We start from the raw sequence: 21,339 nt of genomic DNA, 5'->3' as shown, positions 1-21,339 counted from the left end.
TAAATGTTGACCTCTTCTGATTTAGCAGGGCCAGCTTGTTTAAATCGATGATCTGTGCAGTAACTTGAGATTTACGCAAAGGTGTAGATTGAGACCATGCAGCTCCTAAAGATGCCATTGCTGCAATTTCAAGTAACGTGACTCCAGTCTTTAGAAATACTGAAAGCAATTTGTGTAGTTGCTGTACTTCAGTGAAAGATGAAAAAGGTGCCAGGGTTTCATAGACAAGTGGTAAACCTCTGATCCTGTGCATGTAATTGGAAATATGTGATTGTGAGAGGAAGCTTGAGCCAACTGGTCTACAAGATCACCTTCCCTGGAGGAGAGCATTTCCTAGTGTGATAGCTAAACTAAGCATTATCTACACTATCTGGAAGTATGGGTGAGTTGAGACTGTACTACAATGTAGAAATAGCTCTTTAAAGTTCCTCAATTTTCATAATTTCTGTAATGTGGGAACTGAGAACAGTGCACTTTCGAGGTCATGTAAGCAATAACAAAAAGGATTTGCCTATCCAAAATGGATGCTTATAAAATTTGTCACAAGCCTAGAAGATTAAGTATTCAACTGCATCCTTAGATTAAATATGGACCTAAAATAGCTTTGTGCTTGAAAATGTATATAGAAGACAATACCCAAAACAAATTTACGCATATCCATTTTCCAAGTCTCAGCATTTGATCAGTTGTTCAAATGCTGTACATTACTCAGGACATGAAAAAAAGCTCTGCAGTATATTGAAGTGTTAATTCTATAACATGAGAACAATAGAAAATGAATGAAAAACATCTGCATCTGAACAGAGGTGTTAAACTGAAGTTTGATCTCTCATCTACAATGCCCCCCCCCCCACCCCCCCAAAAAAAACACCACCACCTTTTATAACTTTTTAAAAACAGGCTGTTCACTACTGCCTAACTATATAAAGATATGTATTATTGGGATCAATTGAAATTTGAATTATGCAGTAAATCCAGATGGGTGGGCAAGTTGTTTGCTGGCCACCTAACTTATCATTCTCAATGAAAACTTAGAGAATGTAACATTTAGTTCTTTTAGAGTGGGTAGTTTTATACCACCCACCAGTATCTCACCTACCTTATTTAGTAAATTATCTGGTCATTAATGGTAAACTGTTTGATCGTTTGCACAAATTGCAATATTTCCAACATTAGAGTGATGCCAGTTGACACTTTAATTAGTCCTTCAGTTGTTAAAAACCACATACCAGGTTATAGTCCAATAAATTTTTTTGGAAGTACAAGCTTTGAGTGCTGCTCTTTTGTCAGGTAGCTAATGGGGCAGGATCATAGGACGCAGTTTATAGTAAAAGAAAGCTTGTACTTCCAAATACAGAACAACCTCGATTATCTGAATCAAGGTGGGGAGTGTTTTGTTCGGATAACGTTTTTATGGGACCTTGAGATCTTGTTTGGATAATCCGAAATTCAGACAATTGACATTCAGATAACAGACTTTGTTCTATAAACCAGTTGGACTTCTAACGTAGTGTTGTGTGATTTTTAATTTTATCCACGCCAGTCCAACACCGGCACCTCTGTCATAGTCCTTTAGTTATAACACAAGCACCATAAGGTCATGAAACATACTATGTAAATGCAAGTTTTTATTTACTTAAATTTATTCTCATGAATATTTTGAAATATCTATCCCAGATTTCCCAGTTGTGCGCTGTGAATGGCATCATTTTGTTTACATAAAAAGTGTATAGCTGTAATGTATCCCACCAGAAATGTGTTATACGGTGTAATCTTCTGTTGTAGAAAATGTTGTTCAGGCCCTGTGGTTAAGTAATTGTTGAATTCAACTGCATTTTGCCATTTCAGTATTGCCTTTTATTTCATTGTTGGCTGAAAGTAGAAGTGACATAGAGGATTAGAGTCAGTACTTCTATTTTTATTTATAGCAAATTACAGGCTGAACCACAGTACAATAATGTGAAATAAAAGCGAAGCTAAGTTTCCATGAATAATGAACCCAACCTGTTAATTTTTCATGCCTTTGAATATTCATAACATTTAACACTATAGAAGTACACAATGGGATATTACCAGCATTCTAAAACACAGCGTCTAGCGAACAACAAAATACTTTGTCATACTGTGCAAGTTGCCTTTCACTTTAAGTGCATGACATAATATGTGGCTGTTTTATGTTTTTAAAAACATGGTATAGCAGAGGAGCTAAATGACTTTTCAGACAACACTGTATTAATTTCTTTGACTTCCATGTAGCTTCTCTGCCATTTTCTCCAGTTCCAAGTCCATAGCTGCCAAATTCTCCAGTTCCTTCTCCTTTGGGGACAATGGAAAACAATTTATTTATCTCAACTCAATGCAAGAATATGCCAACAGAAATTTTCCAACTGTAGGACAGAATAAATGCTACTCTAATAGAAGTAAATGCTGGAAACTCTTAGCAGATCTGGCAGCATCTCAGGCAAAAGAAGTGGTTAGCAATTCTAGTCAAAATTCCAGACCTGAAATGTTAACTTTCTCCGTGAATACAAAAGGAAACAAGTGTGGAAATTGTGATGGTACTGACTGACTGACTATAGTCTTCCAATTCTTAAACACTGAAGTGCTGTCAGAGGACTGGAAAATTGTAACTGCTGCATCTTTGCTCAAGAAAAGTATAAGGATAAACTTTAACTTCAGACAAACCTGTTTAAATTTATTGTGAAAAAGCTTTCAGACAATAAATTGGGACAAAGTTAAATCATTTGAGCAACTGCATATTAATAATGGAAAACCAGCAATTATTTTAAAAGGTAACTTGGTTAACTGGAGTTGTTTGATTAAGGTAATGCAATTGATAGAGGACATGCCTGTTATGTAGTACGTTGATTGCTATAACCTTTTTATTCTTTAAGCTCTGGCTATATGGAATTGGCTGAGTGCCAGGAAACAGTAAATGGTTGAGTTTCTTGGGGAGGAGATGCAGTGGTATTCCAGATGTTGCTGTTTGAACCTGCTGTTTCTGGCAAAAAAATCTCTTGGGTGTGTACACAATTTCGAAATCTGTAAATGACACAAACTTTTAAGTATTGTGAACTGTGGAGATAATAGAGAGAAATTTGAGGGCATAGATTGGTGGACAAGTGGCAGATGAAGCTTAATGTAGAGAAATGTGAAGTGATTGATTTTGGTAGGGAGAATATGGAGTGTCAGTATCAAATAAAGGGTACAATTCTAAATGAGATGTAATGTCAGAGACCCAGAGGTGTATGTGTACAAAATCGCTGACAGTCACAAGGCCCTACACCACCACTTGTGTGGCCTTGCAGTTCTTTTCATTATCCAATTTTGTTTTGAAAGCCACAATTAAATCTCTCTCAATCCATGCATTCCAGCTCCTAACCGCTTGCTGTATTTCTTTTTTAAATTGTAATTGGTTAATTTAACAGTTAAGTTGGCGTCCTCTGGTTCTTAACTCTATTTCAAAAATAACTGATGGTTAAAATACTTGGCCTTTGTGCAATCGAGGTCACCCTGAAACAGGAATCTGATTATCTAGTTTACTGTAGCAGAATTTTCTCTTGAATGCATTTTGACCTTTAGAACATCCTTTTAATCTTTTTCAGTTTTTGGAAGAGCTGCATTAAAGAAAATATGAATTATTTATTCACTTGAATATTATAGCTGTCAATATTGGCATTATATTACCCAGCTCTCAAAGATGCAAGTCAATTACAATCAAAAGTTCTTCCTGTCTACTCGCTTAATTTCAGGCTTAAAAGACAATGTTTCCATTTCTCAGCCCCAGCCATCCCTGTGGAGGGGAACAACTAATTCATATGTAATTTTACCAGTCAGTAGTAGGAGGTAAATTGAGGTTGTCTTTTATTAAGCTCCCTTACAACCTGCAATGCAGCCCATAAGTTGAAGTCACATTCAAATACTGGATCCACTGGAAGTAACATAAAGTTATAAATTACTATATATTTCCTAATCTTCAATGATTCTTTCAATGTAATATCTTTAAAGGTATATGGAGGTAATGTGCACTTCATGTCCATATGTTGTATTTCCGGATTTCTTTTGCACCAATCCTTGCCATCAACTTTGTAAAATTCTATGCCAATCATTCTTATTCAGTTTTGATGTCTGAATTTCCACAATACAATTGCAGGTTTCAACCATTAGGTGGAGGTATGGAGTGAATTTCTGGAGTCCTAAATCTGTTTCTACCTTCAATACAACCAAACATGTATACTTTAACTATGGATCATTTTACTGGGAAAGTTACTTCTCATGTTGTTTTAATGTCTGTAATATTTACAACAATCACAATAGGAAACACTTCAGTGCCTCAGCCAAAGTGTATAATATTCAAAGCTTTGCAACAAGAAAGCAAGAACTAATCAAACCTGTTCAATATCTTTTGTATTCAATATTTTGTATAAATTTTGAAGATAATTCTAGCTATGAAAATTTAAAACTCTGCAAACTATTATGATCCCAGCTAATCTTATTACAAAACAGGTCAGATCCAAGACAGGAACCTGGCCTGATGGTTTGAGTTTTTTTTTGTTTTGGTTTTATCTCTGTGGTCACATAGTGAAACATAAGTAAATTTGTACCAGCGTGTGCTTAACAAAATAGACCTATATTGCAAATGAAAATAGAATAATCCAATCTATCTACTTCTGATACAAATTCGAAGATTTCTGAACACTATGTCAATGCTGCCACTTTAAAAAGATTTTTTTTAGGTTTTTGAAGAGGGGATGTAAAGGCAAAGGTGCCAAAGAGTCTAGAGTGTTTAACAATGGAAGGGTACTGGCCAGTCCTCCCAGTTCAGGCAATAGTTTCAAGGTTTTCATTGAGAGTATGATAGGAGCTTGGAACACACTACCAGAAGAGGCAGTGGTAGCAGGCACTTTGGCATTTAAGAGGCATCTGGATGGTTACATGAATGTGGAGGGAATAGAAGGATATGGACTGATTAAGGGTAAGTTTGTTTTTTAGTAAGAGCATGATGACCGCTACAGGCTTAGAGGGTCAAAGGGCCTGTTCCTGTGCCGTACTGCTTTTTTGTTCAGTAAAGAATTCCTCTGTCTGAAATCACGCTCTGGATTTTCCCTCCTACCTGTAAGAATCTGTTTTTAAATTTATCTTTTTGCCAAGGGGTGTGTTTATGGGATGTTACTCTGTTGGAACAGTTAATTAATAATAGTTACTATATCAGTTCAGTTAAGTTTTCCAATAGTTATTTTACAATTCATGTTTTTTTGTTCGTCTTTCAATTGTGTTTTAAGTAAATTCTATTTTGCTTAAAGCTGAGTGGTTTGACCAATTGCATTACCCCTGAAACACCCACTTCACATCTGCCTTTGAAATAAGAAAAAGTTAGCATCTTAGGCTACCTTCTTAATATTTTGAGGGTGTCTGGCCTGGTCCATAACAGCACACATTATTCCAATAATCCCAAAACACTCTGTCATCAAAAATAAATAAGAGAATTCATATGTTACTCAAAATACCATTTACATCAGCAATCCTGCTTCTAACACTTTTGTTTGGTTTACGTCCTCTGTCACTTCGATTTTTAGATAAGAAATGAAAATAACTTTAAGGAATCTCTTCAGGGTTCAATATCTAACTCTGAGCCTGCCAAAACTGTTTTAAAAGAAATCACCATGGCTACAGATATGCTTGCAAACTGCTTAACATTATACACCAATTGCTAACTCAAAACCATAAACCCAAACTCAACAAGTAACACTTAAAATTATGCATATAAATCCCATACTTTACATCATCCAACACCACTTGAGCTGACAAGTCAATCCTTATATCTGTTGTTCCAGCTAACTTGCTGAAGTATTTCTTTCAATATTTTATTTATTCTCTTGTATCCATAAACCCGAACCCCCGTCTATATTTTGTTTCTTGTCTTCTATCTGTCATGGTTCTACGTCCATTAACAGTATTCATGTTGGAAGATAAAACAATGTAGCAACTACCATAAAATGACATTTGCGGTGAAAATTGCAGTGTAATTAAGTACATTTCTCAAAATTGCAATACAGCTTTTCAGTCATAATGAGCACCTCGGGCTTCCCCAGTGTTATGAAGGATGATTTCATTTCTTTAATATAACTGGCAAACCTCCTGTGATGATGAACATGGTGAATCAGTGTTTTTTTTAATATAATGATGACAAAGCTAATTTTTTTTCTATCTAGGAGATAATAACAGTGCCACTGTGCTCTTTCTAAATCCATATTTTATTTCTTGACATATTGCAATTTTTTATAATTGGTTTGGCAATCAAATTATTTGACTCTGGCTGTTACTGTGTAAGCTGAAATAATATATTTACTTTTTATGTATTATGTCACCTATTTTCTTTGTGTACACACACATTAATTTTGACCTTTAGTCCCCATCAGTCAGGAATAGAGCAGGACATTGCCTTCTGAATTCCATAAGCACCTTCAGCCCTACTGTCCTTACAGGCCTCTGTACTACTTCTAATTCTGACCCCTCACATCAGGGAGAAAGTGTAGACGGCAGCTGCTGGAGATCAGAGTCAAAACGTGTTGTGGTGGAAAAGCACTGCTAATCAAGAATTCCTGATGAAGAGCTTATGCTCGAAACGTCGACTCTCTTGCTCCTAGGATGCTGCCTGACTGGCTGTGCTTTTCCAGCACCCCACTTCTTGACCCTCTCATGTATCTCTCAAATTCTGTTTCTCAATGGTCTTGCATCTCAACATCTCTCTCTTCCTTCAAATACTCCATTAAACTGCCTAGGTTCCAATCTCCTGGGGTGGCTCAGTGGTTAGCACTGCTGCCTCACAGCACTAGGGTCCTGCGTTCAATTCCAGCCTCTGGAGACTGAACTGTAGAGTTTGCACATTCTTCCTGTGTCTGCATGGGTTTCTTGTGGGTCCTCCGGTTTCCTCCCACAATCCAGAGATGTGCAGGTCAGGTGAATTGGCCATGATAAATTGCACATAGTGTGAAGTGCATTAGTCAAGGGTAAATATAAGGGAGGGAATGGGTCTGAGTGGGTTACTCTTCGGATGGTTGGTGTGGACTTGGGGCCCAAGGGCCTGTTTCCATCCTGTAGGGAATCTAATTTTTTTTTTTAAAAAAACTTTTTTGTGTAAGCTTTTGATCATTATCCAAGTATATCTGGAGGTAGGAGTCATTTTAGTTCATGCAAATTGAGATCATCTGTCATCAATGAGACCTCCAAGTTAATTTTGTAATTCCAAAGCCACATGCTTTCTATCCTTTGCTACTCAGCACAGCTTAACCAGTGATCTCTTAAAGATATCATTTCTAAACACACTAAAATGGGAAGCTCTGTAAATATCTTTTGGGGAACATTTCCTGGTCCCAAATATCAACTCCTTATGCTTGACTTACCTGACTCTTCCTAAGCCTCACTCCCCCCACCCTCTCTAATTATCAGGGCATGCTGGACTTGACAGGACTGCTATAGGAGGTTGATTTAGTAAAATTAAAGTATGTGGTATTGGATGTAATGTTCTGACATAAAAAGAGGATTGGTTAATAGTACCTTCAGGGCTGGGCACATCAGCATGTTGACATGAAAATCAAAAATTACTGTCCAAGATGCACCAGTCTGCTACGAGCTTTACACACCCTGCTGTCTGGTTTTCCTTTCAGATGTTTCGCTGGGGGGTGTGAAGATCATGCATTTGCACAGTAGGTACAAACTAAACTTGATACAGAATGTAAGGGCAAGTCATTTCATGATGAGCTGCCCCAATCAATTAAGTGTTAATTGCTGCTGGTTAACCACTTGAGTAGTTAATTAATTACATTTGCACGTTGCATTTATGTTCTATTTGTTGAGTATCTATTAAGTTAAAATAAAAACTTTTACTTGATTTTTCTCTAATATAATATATAAATTTCCTCTGTTTTCTATCCTGAATTTCCCCATTTTAGTTAACTGCTTCCTCAGTCTCTACATTGTCCATTTCGCAGTCATTCAATCTGGATAAGGAGATGCACAACTCCATCTTCTTAGGAGAGGGCACCATGTTGTTTCTACTTTACACCTGCATCAACTAATGCTGTAATGTTAGGCTCAAAAAATGACATTTTCAAACCAGACCATTAAGGGTTGGTTAGTTGGCAATGACAATAAGCAATTGAAGTAAAGTGGAAAGTACATGAAAAATAGGCCTAATGCAAAAACCAGTCTCTTTTGACTGGGGTGGGGATTGGAGGATGCTGTCTGACCCGGAGGCCGGGTGGAACCATCCACTTGTGTGGTCTACATGGTTAACCTGGATTTTTGTTTAAGCCTATTTTTCAGGGTTGGAAACCTACTGAAGTTATTATGAAATGGTGTTACAGCATGTAACCAGAATAGTATTAATATCAGTGACTCTCTGAATTACTGCCAACATGTAGTTCATGAAACTGGGGCCATAGACTTCCACCTTTGGATTAGGGTTCACAGACTGGTGCCATGGCATTATCCAGGAGACCTGATGAATAGAAGGCAGTGAGAGACAGTTAGGAGAAAGTGAGGACTGCAGATACTGGAGATCAGAGCTGAAAAATGTCGCTGGAAAAGCGCAGCAGGTCAGGCAGCATCCAAGGAGCAGGAGAATCGACATTTCAGGCATAAGCCCTTCTTCAGGAATTCCTGAAGGGCTTATGCCCGAAATGTCAATTCTGCTGCTCCTTGGATGCTGCCTGACCTGCTGCGCTTTTCCAGAGACACATTTTTCAGCTCATCAGTGAGAGACAGTTGTTGAAAATGTCTGTCTAAGTAGGTTAAGCTAAAAGAGTCACTCATTTCGTTTGCGAATAGCTAAAGTAGGTTAAGCTAATTTGCTTCATATCAAAACACATTTGTGTATTCATTTTGGTCTGACTTTAAAGAACCCAGTTAGGCACTTTCATATAAGAATATGTGGGGTAAAACATTGTGGAAAGTAAGTAAATAAATAAATAATGGCAAGACCAACTACTGCTGCAGGACATCTCTGCAGGAGTTCCTCAGGGTGGGCTGTTCAGTCCAACCTTCTTCAGTTCTTTCATCAATAATCTTCCAAAAAGGGAAAGAAAGTTACAGCACAGGAACAGGCCCTTTGGTTCTCCAAGCCTGTGCCTATCCATTATCTAAATCTGCTGGCTATTATCTAAGGATCGGTATCCCTTTGCTCCCTGCCCATTCATGTATCTGTCCAGATACATCTTAAATGACACTATCGTTCCAGCTCCTACCACCTCCACTGGCAAAGCATTCCAGGCACCCACCACTTTTTTAAAAAAAGACTTTTCACGTATATCTCCCCTGCCCCCGCCCCCGCCCCCCTCACTTTGAACTTGTGGCCCTGAGTGATTGAGTTCTCCACTCTGGGGGAAAAAGTTTCATGCTATCCACCCTGTCTACAACTATCCTGATTAAAGCCTACAAAATTATGTTTCCTCCCCTCAACCGGCACCTTTCCAATGAAAATAATCCTAATCTATTCAGCCTATCCTCATAGTTAGCACCATCAAAACCAAGCAACATCCTAGTGAACTTCCTCTGTACCGTCTCCAAAGCATCCTCATCCTTTTGGTAATGTGGTGACCAGAACTGTACGCAGTATTCCAAATATGGCCAAACCAAAGTTTGATAAAATTGCCAACTCTTTTATTCAATACTCTATCTGATGAAGGAAAGCATGCCACAGGCTTGCCACCTTCAGGGAACAATGGACCTGAACACCTAGACCTCTCTGTATATCAATTTTCACCAGGACTTTTCCATTTACCATAGAGTTCGCTCTGGAATTGCATTGACCAAAATGCATCACTTCACATTTGTCTAGATTGAACTCCATCTACCATTTCTCTGCCCAACTCTTCAAATTATCTATATTCTGCTGTATTCGCTGACAGCCCCCTTCACCATCTACTACTCCACCAATCTTAGTGTCATCTGTAAACTTGCTAATGTGGCAACCTACACCTTCCTCCAAATCATTTATATCTCTCGCAAACAACAGTGATCCCAGTGACACCACTGGTCACAGGTTCCATTTTGAGAAGCTCCCTTCGACTACTACTTCTGTCTCCTGGTGCCCAAACAGTTCTCTACCCAGAGAGCTAGAACATCCAGGACCCCATGCAAATTCACCTTCTTTATCAGCCTACCATGGGGTGCCTTATTAAATGCCTTACTAAAGTCCATGTATATGACATCTACATCCCTTCCCTCAAATCAACTTTGTCACCTCTCAAAGAAATCTATTAGGTTTGTAAGACATGACCTTCCTTGCACAAAACCATACTGCTTATCACTGATAAGACCATTTTCCTCCAAATGGGTGGATATCCTATTCCCTAGTATCTTCTCCAGTAGTTTCCCTACCACTGATGTCAGGCTCATGGGTCTGTAATTGCTTGGATTATCCCTACTACCCTTCTTAAACAAGGGGACAACATTAGCAATCCTCCAATCCTCTGGAACCTTTCCCGTTTTCAAGGATGCTGCAAAGATATCTGTTTAAAGCCCCAGCTATTTCCTCTCTTGCTCCCCTCCGTAACCTGGGATAGATTCCATTCGGTCCTGGGAACTTGTCCACCTGAATGCCTTTCAGAACACACATTTCATCCTTCCTTATGCCGACTTGATCTAGCATAATCAAAGATCCATCCCTAACCTCAACATCCACTATGTCCCTCTCCTCGGTGAATACCGATGCAAATAACTTATTAAGAATCTCACCCATTTTCTCTGACTCCATGCATATCTTTGGCCCACTCAAGGTCAAAGGAGAAATCATTTCCCTCATTATCTTCTTGCTCCTTATGTATGAATAAAAGCCTTTGGGGTTTTCCTTAACCCTGCTCGCAAAGGATATCTCATGACTTCTTTTAGCCCTCTTAATTCCTAGTTTTAGATTGGTCCTGCATTCCCAATATTCTTCCAAAGCTTCGTCTGATTTCAATTGCTTGAACCTTATGTATGCATCCTTTTTCCTCTTAGCTAGTCTTACAATTTCACCTGTCACTCATGGTTCCCTAAACAGGAACATATCTCTCCTGAACTCTAATCAACCTCACTTTAAATGCCTCCTACATATTGAATGTGGACTTTCCTTCAAACAGCTGCTCCCAATCTGCATTCCCCAGCTCCTGCTGAATTTTCCTTCCCCCTATTTAGCACTCTTACTTTACAACCGATCTCGTCTTTGTCCGTGAGTATCCTAAAACGTATGAAATTGTGATCACTATTCTCAATGTAATCCTCCACTGAAACTTCAACCACCTGGCCCGGCTCATTTTCTAACCCCAAGTCTAGTATGGCTCCTTCACGAGTTGGACTACTTACACACTGCTCTTTAAAAAAAACCCTCCTGGATGCTCCTTACAAATTCTGCATCATTCAATCTTCTAATATTAAATGAATCCCAGTCAATGTTGGGAAAATTAAAATCTCACCACCACCCTGTTGATCCCATATCTTTCTATGCTCTCTCTACATATTTGTACCCCTCTCATGTTTGCTGTTTTGGAAGCCTGTAGTAAAACCCCAACATTATTACCGCGCCCTTCCTATTTCTGAGCTTTGCCCATATTGACTGTTAGAGTCCTCCATAGTGCCCTCCTTTAGCACAGCTGTGATATCTTCTTTGACCAGTAATGCAACTCCTCCACCCCTTTTACCTCCCTCTCTATCCCACCTGAAGCATCGATATCCTGGGACACTTAGTTGCCAAACTTGCCCTTCCCTCAACCAAGTCTCAGTAATAACAGTAACATCATACTCCCAGGTGCTAATCCAAGCCCTAGGTTCATCTGCTTTACCTACTTGTATTAAAACAAATGTACTGCAGACCACGAGTCCCTCTGCCTTCGCCTGTTGCTTCCTGCCTACTCTTTTCCCCTTAGTCACGCTGACTTCATTATCTAGTTCCTTACAGGCTTTCATTACTACTGCTTTCCTGTCCACTAACCACCTCGTTTGATTCCTATCCCCCTACCACATTAGTTTAAACCCTCCCCAACAGCATTAGCAAAAGCACCTTCCAGGCTATTGGTTCCAGTCTGGCCCAGGTGTCGACCATCCAATTAGTAATAGTCCCACCTCCCCCAGAACCTGTCCCAAAAATCTGAACGCCTCTGACACCATCTCTCAGGCATAATGTCAGAGGTGGGAATGTTTGCTGATAAATGCTTTATGTTCAGGACTTCTCTGCTATTGGAGTAGTCTATACCCAAATGGCTTGGGCTGACAAGTGGCACATAACATTCGTGCCAGACAATGACCATATTCAACACAGAATCTAACCATTGTGTCTTAACGTTCAATAGCACCACTAACTTCCCTCCTATGAACATCCTGGAGATATCATTGACTAGAAGCTGGACTAGTGATGTAAGTATTGTGGCTACAAGAGTAGGGTCAGAGGCTAGGAATCTTGAACTCACCTTGACTTTCCAAAACTACTTCACCATCTATAAGGAGATGGAGGAGAAGTCAAGAGTGTGATGGAATACTTCTCAGCCACCTAGATAAGCGTAGCTCCAACACTACTCAAGAAGCTTAAAACCATCCAGGACAAAGCAGTATGCTTGATTGGTACCACATCCACAAAACATTGTCTTCGATCACCATCGCAGTGCTGTGTACTGTCTACAAGATGCTCACAGAGATAGCACCTTCTAACCAACCACTACCATCTAGAAGGACAATGGCAGCTGCTCATGGGAACACCACCACCTGCATGCAATTCATAATCCTGGATTGGAAATATGTCACCATTCCTTCACTGCTGCAAAACACGAGTTTCCTCCCTAAAAGCCCTATGGGTCCACCTGCATCAAATGGACTGCAGTGGTCAAATATAACACACCACCACATTCTAGAGGGCAATTAGAGATGAACAATGAATGCTTACCAGCTAGTGTTGCTCACATTTCATGAATGAATAAAAAGAAAATGATGAGAGCTGTCTGTTGGCCTACCACAGAGGAAGATGCAGTGCAGGAACACAATAGCCTAGAAATGAATTGATGTTGTGCCTATTTTAGAGCCATGAAACAGACTCTCAACATTCTGAACTGGTGATTGGTGTCAGTCTGTACAAATTTTCACTGGACGTGTGCTGACCACATCTCAGATTTCAGAAGTCATTATTGACAAGTTTGTTTTGTGAATATACTTTAAAACATTATTTTATTCACTATTGATAAGAAAATAAAAACAGAAATTGCTGGTAAAGCTCAGTGGGACTGGCAGCATCTGTGGACAGAAATCAGAGTTAATGTTTCGGTTCAAGTGACCCTTCCCGTTCTGAGGAAGGGTCACTCAATCTGAAACATGAACTATGTTTTCTCTCCACAGATGCTGCCAGAACAGAGTTTTTCCAGCAATTTCTGTTTTTTGTTTCTGATTTATAGCACCTGCTGTTCTTTTGGTTTTTAGTGATAAGATAATGTTGCGTTAATTATATTTAATGATCTATGACTGAATTGTTTAAACATGCAGACATTACATCTGATCCAATATTGTTTCTCAAAATTGAACTGCCCTGAATATAGTGAACAGAAGCTCTCCAGGATAACCAAGCCCGTCGCAGACCTACTCAGCAGTCAGTCAAGGCTGGTTGCCATCTAAAAGGTATGCTTTTCCAAAATAACTACCCGAACATGAAACCAGAACTGATAAGAGTTCTCCACCCAGCTCTAGAACTAAGAACATAGACAGTTATCCACCCTCAATCCTCCTTTCCCTGCTGATTGCATTCCACAGCCCCATTCTCACTAATACTCTGATCCCCTGATTACAACATACTCTAAAGGCTGTCCTGACAGTGCAGCAGCCCAAAGTTCAAAATAAAATCCGAGAGTGCTGGAAATGTTCTGAAGCTGTGGAAGCAACTGGGGAGACAGTAACAGAGTTAGCACTTGAAATCTGTCACCTTTCATCAGGACCAGAAAGGTCACGGATTCAAAGTATTAATTCTGCTTGTCTCTCCATAGATGCTACCTGACCAGCTGTGCAATTGCTTCATTAGCAGATAAATGCTATCCAATATTACACCAAGTATTCTTACTCTATTTTATCTGTCTTTTGATTCCAAGAACACCGTAGTTTGTGTAAAAACATGTTATTCACACATTTCAGAGTTTTGTACTGATCTTTATACATTTATAAGCTTTGTGCATAATAATTCCTGTCACCAGGATTATTTGTTTTATTCAATTAACAGATAATAGTGTTGTTTGTTTAATAATTCCTACTAACTAATGTGGAAGTTTATTTTAAGGTTTCAAACAGGGTATTTTTAATGTGTTTTTAGTTTTTAACCCACCTGGGTATAGAACTGCCCATGGTTTCACTGATATTTAACACTCATTCTCAATTTAAAACATCTGAAAGTGATTCAAAAAGTGAAAATTAATCCAAGGTATTAGTCCTAAATGTAATTATTAACTTATCATTATCTTATCAACAGTGATTAAAAAAACTTTAAGTTTTATTCACAAAACAAGCCTGCAGATAATGACTTATTAAATGTGAAATAAACATATATTCACCACACATAAACAGGAATTAGTACATAAATAATTAGTAATAATAAACATGGTGCACCATCACAGCAGATCTTCTGGAATGCTGAACTACATGCAACAGCACATGAACTTGACGACATAGAGAACTGCAAGCAGACATTATTTGAAGAGTCACGAATGTGGTGCTGGAAAAGCATAGCAGGTCAGGCAACATGTGAGGAGCTGGAGAATTGATGTTTTGGGCAAAAGCCCTTCCAAAAGTTCGATTCTCCTGCTCCTTGGATGCTGCCTGACCTGTTGTGCTTTTCCAGCGCCACACACTCCAGCATCTGCAGGTCTCACTTTCTCCTATTATCTGAAGGGTGCTGCATTAAATCCTATTTAAATTTCGAAATACTTTTTCACTTTCGAACATGTTTTGTGAAATCAAAGTCTGCAAGTATATTGTTTTGAAAATTGTAGACTCAAATATATTAAATAGAAAAAGTTTAAATCAATACAAATTTAAAAGTGAACATACCATGACTTTAATTTTAATTCCTATATGGTACAGAAGTTCTAGATATTACTTGTCAAAATTATGTCCTTAGATAAAGTTTCAGTATTTAGAAAATTGATATCTATGAACATGCAAATTAGAAACAGGAGGAGATCATTCTGCTCCTCGGGTCTGTTCCAACATTTAGGGACTTGACAGGGTGATGATGATAGGATGTCTCTTCATGAGGGAGGAACCAGAACTAGCAGGCACAGTAATTTCATTTCATCTACATCCCTCCCCAACCCATCCTGGGAATCAGTTGAGTTGAACATCTCTGAACTGTTTCTAATGCCCTTTGCACCCATTGCTTAAATAAGAGAGAATATATAGTACTCCAGACTGTCTGATTCCCTTGAGACTTTATTTCTTTATCTTCTTAATGTACATTATGCGGAACAGTTATGGAGAACTTTTAGCCTTTTTTCTTTATTTCTTTATTTTTGTACCCAATTTATTTTAGTACCTAAGCTTTGTAACTAGGTACTTTGTGCTCAAGATTGCACCATGTGTTGCAACATTGTACACTTTTTACTATGCTCCTATATTTCTGTACTTGAGTATGCATGACAATAAAATTTAATTTGAATTCTAATTCTAATTCAGACTTTCAAAATGCCATGCTTTAAGTGCTTAATGCTAGATTTTTCCTATGACAGGTGTTTAGCTAACTCGCCTGTAGTTCCCTTTCTTCTGTCTCCCTCCTTTCTTGAATAGATGATGCCAAAACTTACCTTGAAAATAGCAGGATGTTACCTTTTAATTAATTATCACAATTGTTTTATGTAACAATGTATAACGTTAGTGTCTATCAAATTTTAGATTATTTATCAAACAGCTATGTTGCAAATTCAATAAACTCAGTTTTGCCTTATTTATTGGATCGTCCAAGTAAAGAATAACTCTCGTCCTGTTTATCAAACAAAAAATATGAATTGGCTCACCTCTTCTTTGGTCAGAGTTCTATGGTTCACATTCCTTTTTCTGTCTTCATGGTGTTGCTTTTCATTTTCTTCAAAATCATAAAGTTCTGGGACTTCAAATGATTTTTTCTTAGCTTTCAAATACTGTGCCAGTTTGTCCATTCTATCATGCATCATTTTCTCTTGCAAATCATGGGCAAAATGTTGTCTTGAGGCAAGCCCTTCACTATCTTCCACTTCCTGCCCCTGGTCTTCATCCTCATATCGTTTCTCATGCCTCTTTTCCAGTTTACCATCATAACCTTCATATTGTGGATAGGAGTAGCTCTTCTCCCTGGGCTTCATTTTTTCTTCACTGTCAGGGGTTCTGTCCTCCATGCTATGCTGCTTCTGCCACCAAACCTGCTGCATTCTTGGCAAGTGTTTTGTATTTCTCTCTGTTTCTTCATCAAGTTCATCGTTGGCAAACTTCTCTTTCACACCTTCATCAGTTTGGACCCACTTTTCATTATGAATATGCCTCTTTTCTTCTTCACTATAATGTCTCTTTTCCTGACCGTGATGCTCGTTTTCTGCATCCTCCCCCAGCTTTTCCTCTTCACTATGTCTCTTATTCCCATCATAATGTCTCTTTTCCTCCTCTCTGCTATGATGCTTCTTTTCACTGGACTGTACTTTTTCTTCACTATGGGTTCTTTTGCCATGGTATGGTTCTTCCTCCACTGATTCTTCCGAGTTACTCCTCATGTGTCCATCTGCTATATCCTCATAATGATGCTTGCCTTTCTCATATGCTTCCTGGATGTTACTCCCCTTCAGGTAATTGTGAATGCTCTTGATGTGTTCCAGTTCTTTACTGGTTTCTTCAGATTTATCAGCATTCTTCTCATCTTGCTGGGGACTCTTCCTATACTCATCAGAATGACTGTAGCTGTTTCTTTTGTGGTAATAAATGTGACCATTAAGAAATTTTTCTCTTCTTTCATTATCATTCTCTTCTGACTCTTCTGACTCAGCTTCCTGATGTCCATAGTTGCCATTTCTTTTATCTTGATCATTGAGGAGATCTTCCTCAGACCCATCCATCTCTCGGTCACTGTCCCTTTCTGCAGTACTATGTCTTTTGTCTGACTGTCCACCTAAACCAATTGCCTTATCTTCCTCAGGTGACTCCTCACTTCCTTTGTCATATCCATGAGGCCATTTCTCATGGAATCCATGGCTTGCAAGTTCAGAATCATCTATATTTGGTGGACTATTTTGTTCTTGCCCACTATCCTCATCACTGTGTCTTCGTTTCCTGTGTTTTTCTTCTTCATCGTCTGCACTTTGATCATCTGCATATCTTCTTTCTTCATAGCTATGGTACTCTTGGCCAGTATGGTGATTTCTGTGACCTTTCACTTCATAGGGGCTTTTGACTGGTTTGAAGTCTTCCACTCCCCTGCTGTCATCTTCACTGTTTCTTTCTTCATCATTGGCTTGCTTGAAATGCTTTTGTTCCTCACTTTCATCTTTATCTCGATCGTCTACTTCAAACTGCTCTCCTCCATGTCTCCCCTCTGCTTCCTGGTTTCCCTCATCTTCGTAGTGATGTTTTTCAGATTCCTGAACATGTCTCTCATCTTCATAGTGTTGGTTTTCTTCAGTGTTTTTCTTTCTTGCTGCTTCATGTTTCCCACCTGTAATAGGATGTCATGAAGGTTTAAGAATTGTGCATCAAGAACTAAGAATTTCATTAATGTGGACATGGGTTCTCAATTATATTCTTCACTGCATGAAGGCCAAAATCGTTTGATGTTACCTCTCATTCCATTAAGATGCCCTTCATATTATGCTGGTTAATGCATGTCACTCATCCACCATCAATCAACACATCAACTGACCAATGTCTCATTGCTGTTAATAGAAAACCGACTGTATAGCAAAAGAGTTTATTCAAAAGTCTCAGAAGAGCTTTACATTGATTGACACTCTATGGGGCTTGCTGAAATGTTGAAATTGTAATGTGAAGTATTTTCTTTATAGTACTATAGTCAGCAATGTAAAAGGTTATTGCATTCACCAGTCATCCTACAAACATTCTTGGTAAATGCTGCATCTCATATCACAGGGAATACTTTCAGAAAATTTGAGCATTGAGAAACCAAGACACAAAAGCAGAGTTGATACAAAAGACCCGGATGTCAGACATGGCCAATTCTCCCATGTCACTCATTGAAATCCTCCAATCCTCAACATTTTTTGTACAAAATTTCTCATTAAATTAAGGGGCCAAGTAATTACCATGACGTCTTGTTCTTCCCTAGTTGTAAGCTACAATGGGCTGTTGTGGTGCAGTGTTAGTGTCCCTACCTTTGCAGCAGGAGGCCTAGGTTCAAATCCCACCTGCTGTAGAGGTGTCTAAGCAAGTTGATTAAAAATATCTATAAGCCAGTCTGTGGTTCCCAAGTGTGAGGAGGGGATTGAGAGTGATTATCCAACCCATTCTGCCCTACAATCTCACTTGCACATGGAGCTCAAAGACAGGAACAGGGTAAATGGACTGTCAAAATTGGAAATATGACAGCTGAAATTTGAAGTGGATAGAAATGCAAATCTGGCAGATATTTAATAAAGTACACAAATATCCTGAGAGTGTGTACTTGGAGGATGTGGTTTGTTGGTTTGCACTCACCCTCCCACCAAAAAAAGTAAGCTTGGCTCAATCCACAGATTGTCTATACCTGTCACTCATTAATGGCCTTAAATCAAATGCTAATGCAAAAAAAACCCCTCCTTTTAGAATAATGAAGCGCTAACACTCTAGAATTGACTTATTCAAGCATTCATAGGGTCAGAGAGATGTACCGCATGGAAACAGACCCTTTGATCCAACTGTTTCACGCCGACCAGATATCCTAAACCAATCTAGTCCCATTTGCCAGCATTTGATCCACATCCCTCTAAACCCTTCCTGTTCATATACCCATCCACATGCCTTTTAAATGCCATAATTGCACCAGTCCCCACCACTTCTTCTGGCAACTCATTCCATACACACATCATCCTCTGTGTGAAAGAGTTGCCCCTTAGGTCCCTTTTACATGTCCCCCCACCCTAAACCTATACCCTCTACTTGTGGACTCCCCTACTCTGGGGAAAATAGTTTGACTGTTCACCCTATCTATGCCACTCAAGATTTTATAAACTTCTATAAGGTCACCCCTCAGCCCCAGATGCTCCAGGGAAAACAGCCCTTGTTGGAAATGAGGAGAAAATGAGGACTGCAGATGCTGGAGATCATCTTCGAGAATGTGGTGCTGGAAAGGCACAGCAGGTCAGGCAGCATCCTGGGAGCAAGAGTATTGATGTTTCGAGCATAAGCCCATCATAGAAATGAGTTCATTCCTGATGAAGGGTTTATGCCTGAAACGTCGATTCTCCTGCTCCTCAGATGCTGCCTGACCTGCTGTGCTTTTCCAGCACCACACTCTCGACCTTTCTAGAAATGAACCATATCATATCAAGTAAAGACCCTCAAATCGACTGGGTTGTTCTCTAACCCCATCTAGTGGATCATAAAGTTCCAGTAACAAATATTCAGCTTCCTAAAACACCGTTATTGTACAATATTTCAGTGTAGAATCTCGATGGTAAGGTCACATATATTTACTTGTGCAGCCTGCTCCAGTCGGCTATTTGAGGTACTGGGGGAGTGGGGAACACTGATGTTTTCAGAATTACAAAAGAAATGCACTTACTGTCGAGGACGGTCCTGCACTCTGAGCTCACCGGAGGGGCGTTAGCTTTGGAAAGAGCCGTGGAAAGTGCTTCGATTATGCAGCGTGTCACCTAAACGTCCAAACAGAAAAAAAGCAAGACAGATTCATCGGCCTCAACTTCCCCTTGTTCTGAATCAGGACAGGGAGAAATACGTGCATGGCGTGAAAAAAAAAGATCATGCAAACCTACCAATTCATCCTTCTGTGTGCCTCTCTCCACCGGCAATGATCTGGCCACTGCTAAGTATGAAGGCAAGAACGAGGGGAGGAAACAAACAAAGTACAATATCAAACAACTGCACAATGTGTAGGCTTTTGTTTGCTCTTCAACACACTTTTAGTCCAGCGAGTGGGTGCCAGTTTAAACTGTTGACGGTTAATTTACAGTTAAGTGAAAGTTGCCCTAACCCCAATTTGCTCACCCACACTCTCTCGGGAAACCTGTCTTCTCGGTTCTGATGTGCCTCTGGCCATGTTACAAAGCTGCTGTAGGAAACGTGCCGTTTCCCCTCAGCTTCCTCTTCAGTGTCATTCCCACCTTCGGAGATGACAGAGGGACAGCATCAGTGGCTCTGCGTGAACCCTTGACAATCTTTGCCCCTCAGCCCAGCAAAAGAAACTAAAACACAGAGACTGCAGGAGAAGCTGAGCATTTGTATAGAGAAAGCAGAGTTCACGTTTCGAATCCAGTTCAGAGCTTAACTCTGCTTTCTCTCCAAAGATGCTGCCAGACCTGTTGAGTTTCTCCAGCAATTTCTGTTGTTCAGCGCCGGCAGATTGCTCGAACAAATCATAGAATCCCTACAGTTCTTTAGTCTCCAAAAGGTAACTGGGCTTTGAGAAGGGAGACGGCAGATTGTTCCGAATCGCTGCTACCAACGCGCTGTTCTCTATCGTAAATAAATGTCAGACATAGCTTCGATTTCCAGGTAATGAGGTTAAGACGCACACAAAAGAAATGCCGAGCAAGGTCCTACAGCTACCACTCACTTGGACAGGCTGGGACAGGGTCTGAAGTGCAGGTCGCTGGCCACAGTGCTGAAATGGTCAGCTCCCTTTTTTGGAATCGGGGCTGAGGGAGGAAGCGGATTTTTGTTTTACCTGTCACAGCAGACAGAACGGACAAGGTTAGGAGAGACGGCAGCTGCATTACTCCTGTGGCAGAGGAAGACAGTGCGGATTCCTCGCTGGCCGCTTGCTCTCTCGCTCTGTTGCTCTTTCTCCTGGTCTCTGAATGGAGCCCAGCCTCACCAGCCCCAATTTAAAGCGCCCTTCGTCAGAGAAGGCGGAGACAAATTCTCTCCTTACACAAAAATACCTACCGTCACCAGAAGGCACCCCAACACTCTAGAAAAAGAAACAGCTGGAACTCATGTTCTGTCATTAAACTTTCATCTGCATCCACAAACGCGGGACTTGTCTTTTTTTTTAAAAAAAACTCCCAACTACCAAACCTGATAATCTGAAATCTATTCATTTATCTAACCCAAATCACTCTTGTGTTAACAAGTTGTTGGCAATCTTCTAGTTGGACAGTAACTCAAAAGTGAGGTTAAAGGAAATGACTTGGGGAATATTTTGGC

At 39.7% G+C, this 21,339-nt stretch overlaps 1 protein-coding gene across 1 annotated transcript; it reads right to left on the bottom strand.

Moving 5' to 3' along the window:
- Positions 1 to 2,154: 2,154 nt before the first annotated feature.
- Positions 2,155 to 20,230, bottom strand: chgb (chromogranin B). Its single transcript, XM_060831164.1, has 5 exons — positions 20,179 to 20,230; positions 19,947 to 19,996; positions 19,736 to 19,826; positions 16,014 to 17,674; positions 2,155 to 2,316 (listed from the first exon to the last, which is right to left on the bottom strand). The coding sequence occupies exons 1-5, from the start codon at positions 20,228 to 20,230 to the stop codon at positions 2,233 to 2,235; spliced, it is 1,938 nt and encodes a 645-aa protein (XP_060687147.1). The 3' UTR covers positions 2,155 to 2,232.
- Between the last annotated feature and the right edge of the window lie 1,109 nt (positions 20,231 to 21,339).

This window comes from Hemiscyllium ocellatum, chromosome 10, assembly GCF_020745735.1.
Source record: "Hemiscyllium ocellatum isolate sHemOce1 chromosome 10, sHemOce1.pat.X.cur, whole genome shotgun sequence".
NCBI classification, from domain to species: domain Eukaryota; kingdom Metazoa; phylum Chordata; class Chondrichthyes; order Orectolobiformes; family Hemiscylliidae; genus Hemiscyllium; species Hemiscyllium ocellatum.
This window is presented reverse-complemented; position numbering and strand designations above follow the sequence as displayed.

What these genes read in the sequence shown, in the direction of transcription:
- chgb (XM_060831164.1), bottom strand. Translation starts at nt 20,230, where the DNA reads ATGGCCAGAGGCACATCAGAACCGAGAAGACAGGTTTCCCGAGAGAGT. An exon ending in GGTTTCCCGAGAGAGTGTGG is followed by an intron (nt 19,997 to 20,178) that starts GTGAGCAAATTG and finishes CTTCATACTTAG; the next exon opens with CAGTGGCCAGATCATTGCCG. An exon ending in GCACACAGAAGGATGAATTG is followed by an intron (nt 19,827 to 19,946) that starts GTAGGTTTGCAT and finishes TTGGACGTTTAG; the next exon opens with GTGACACGCTGCATAATCGA.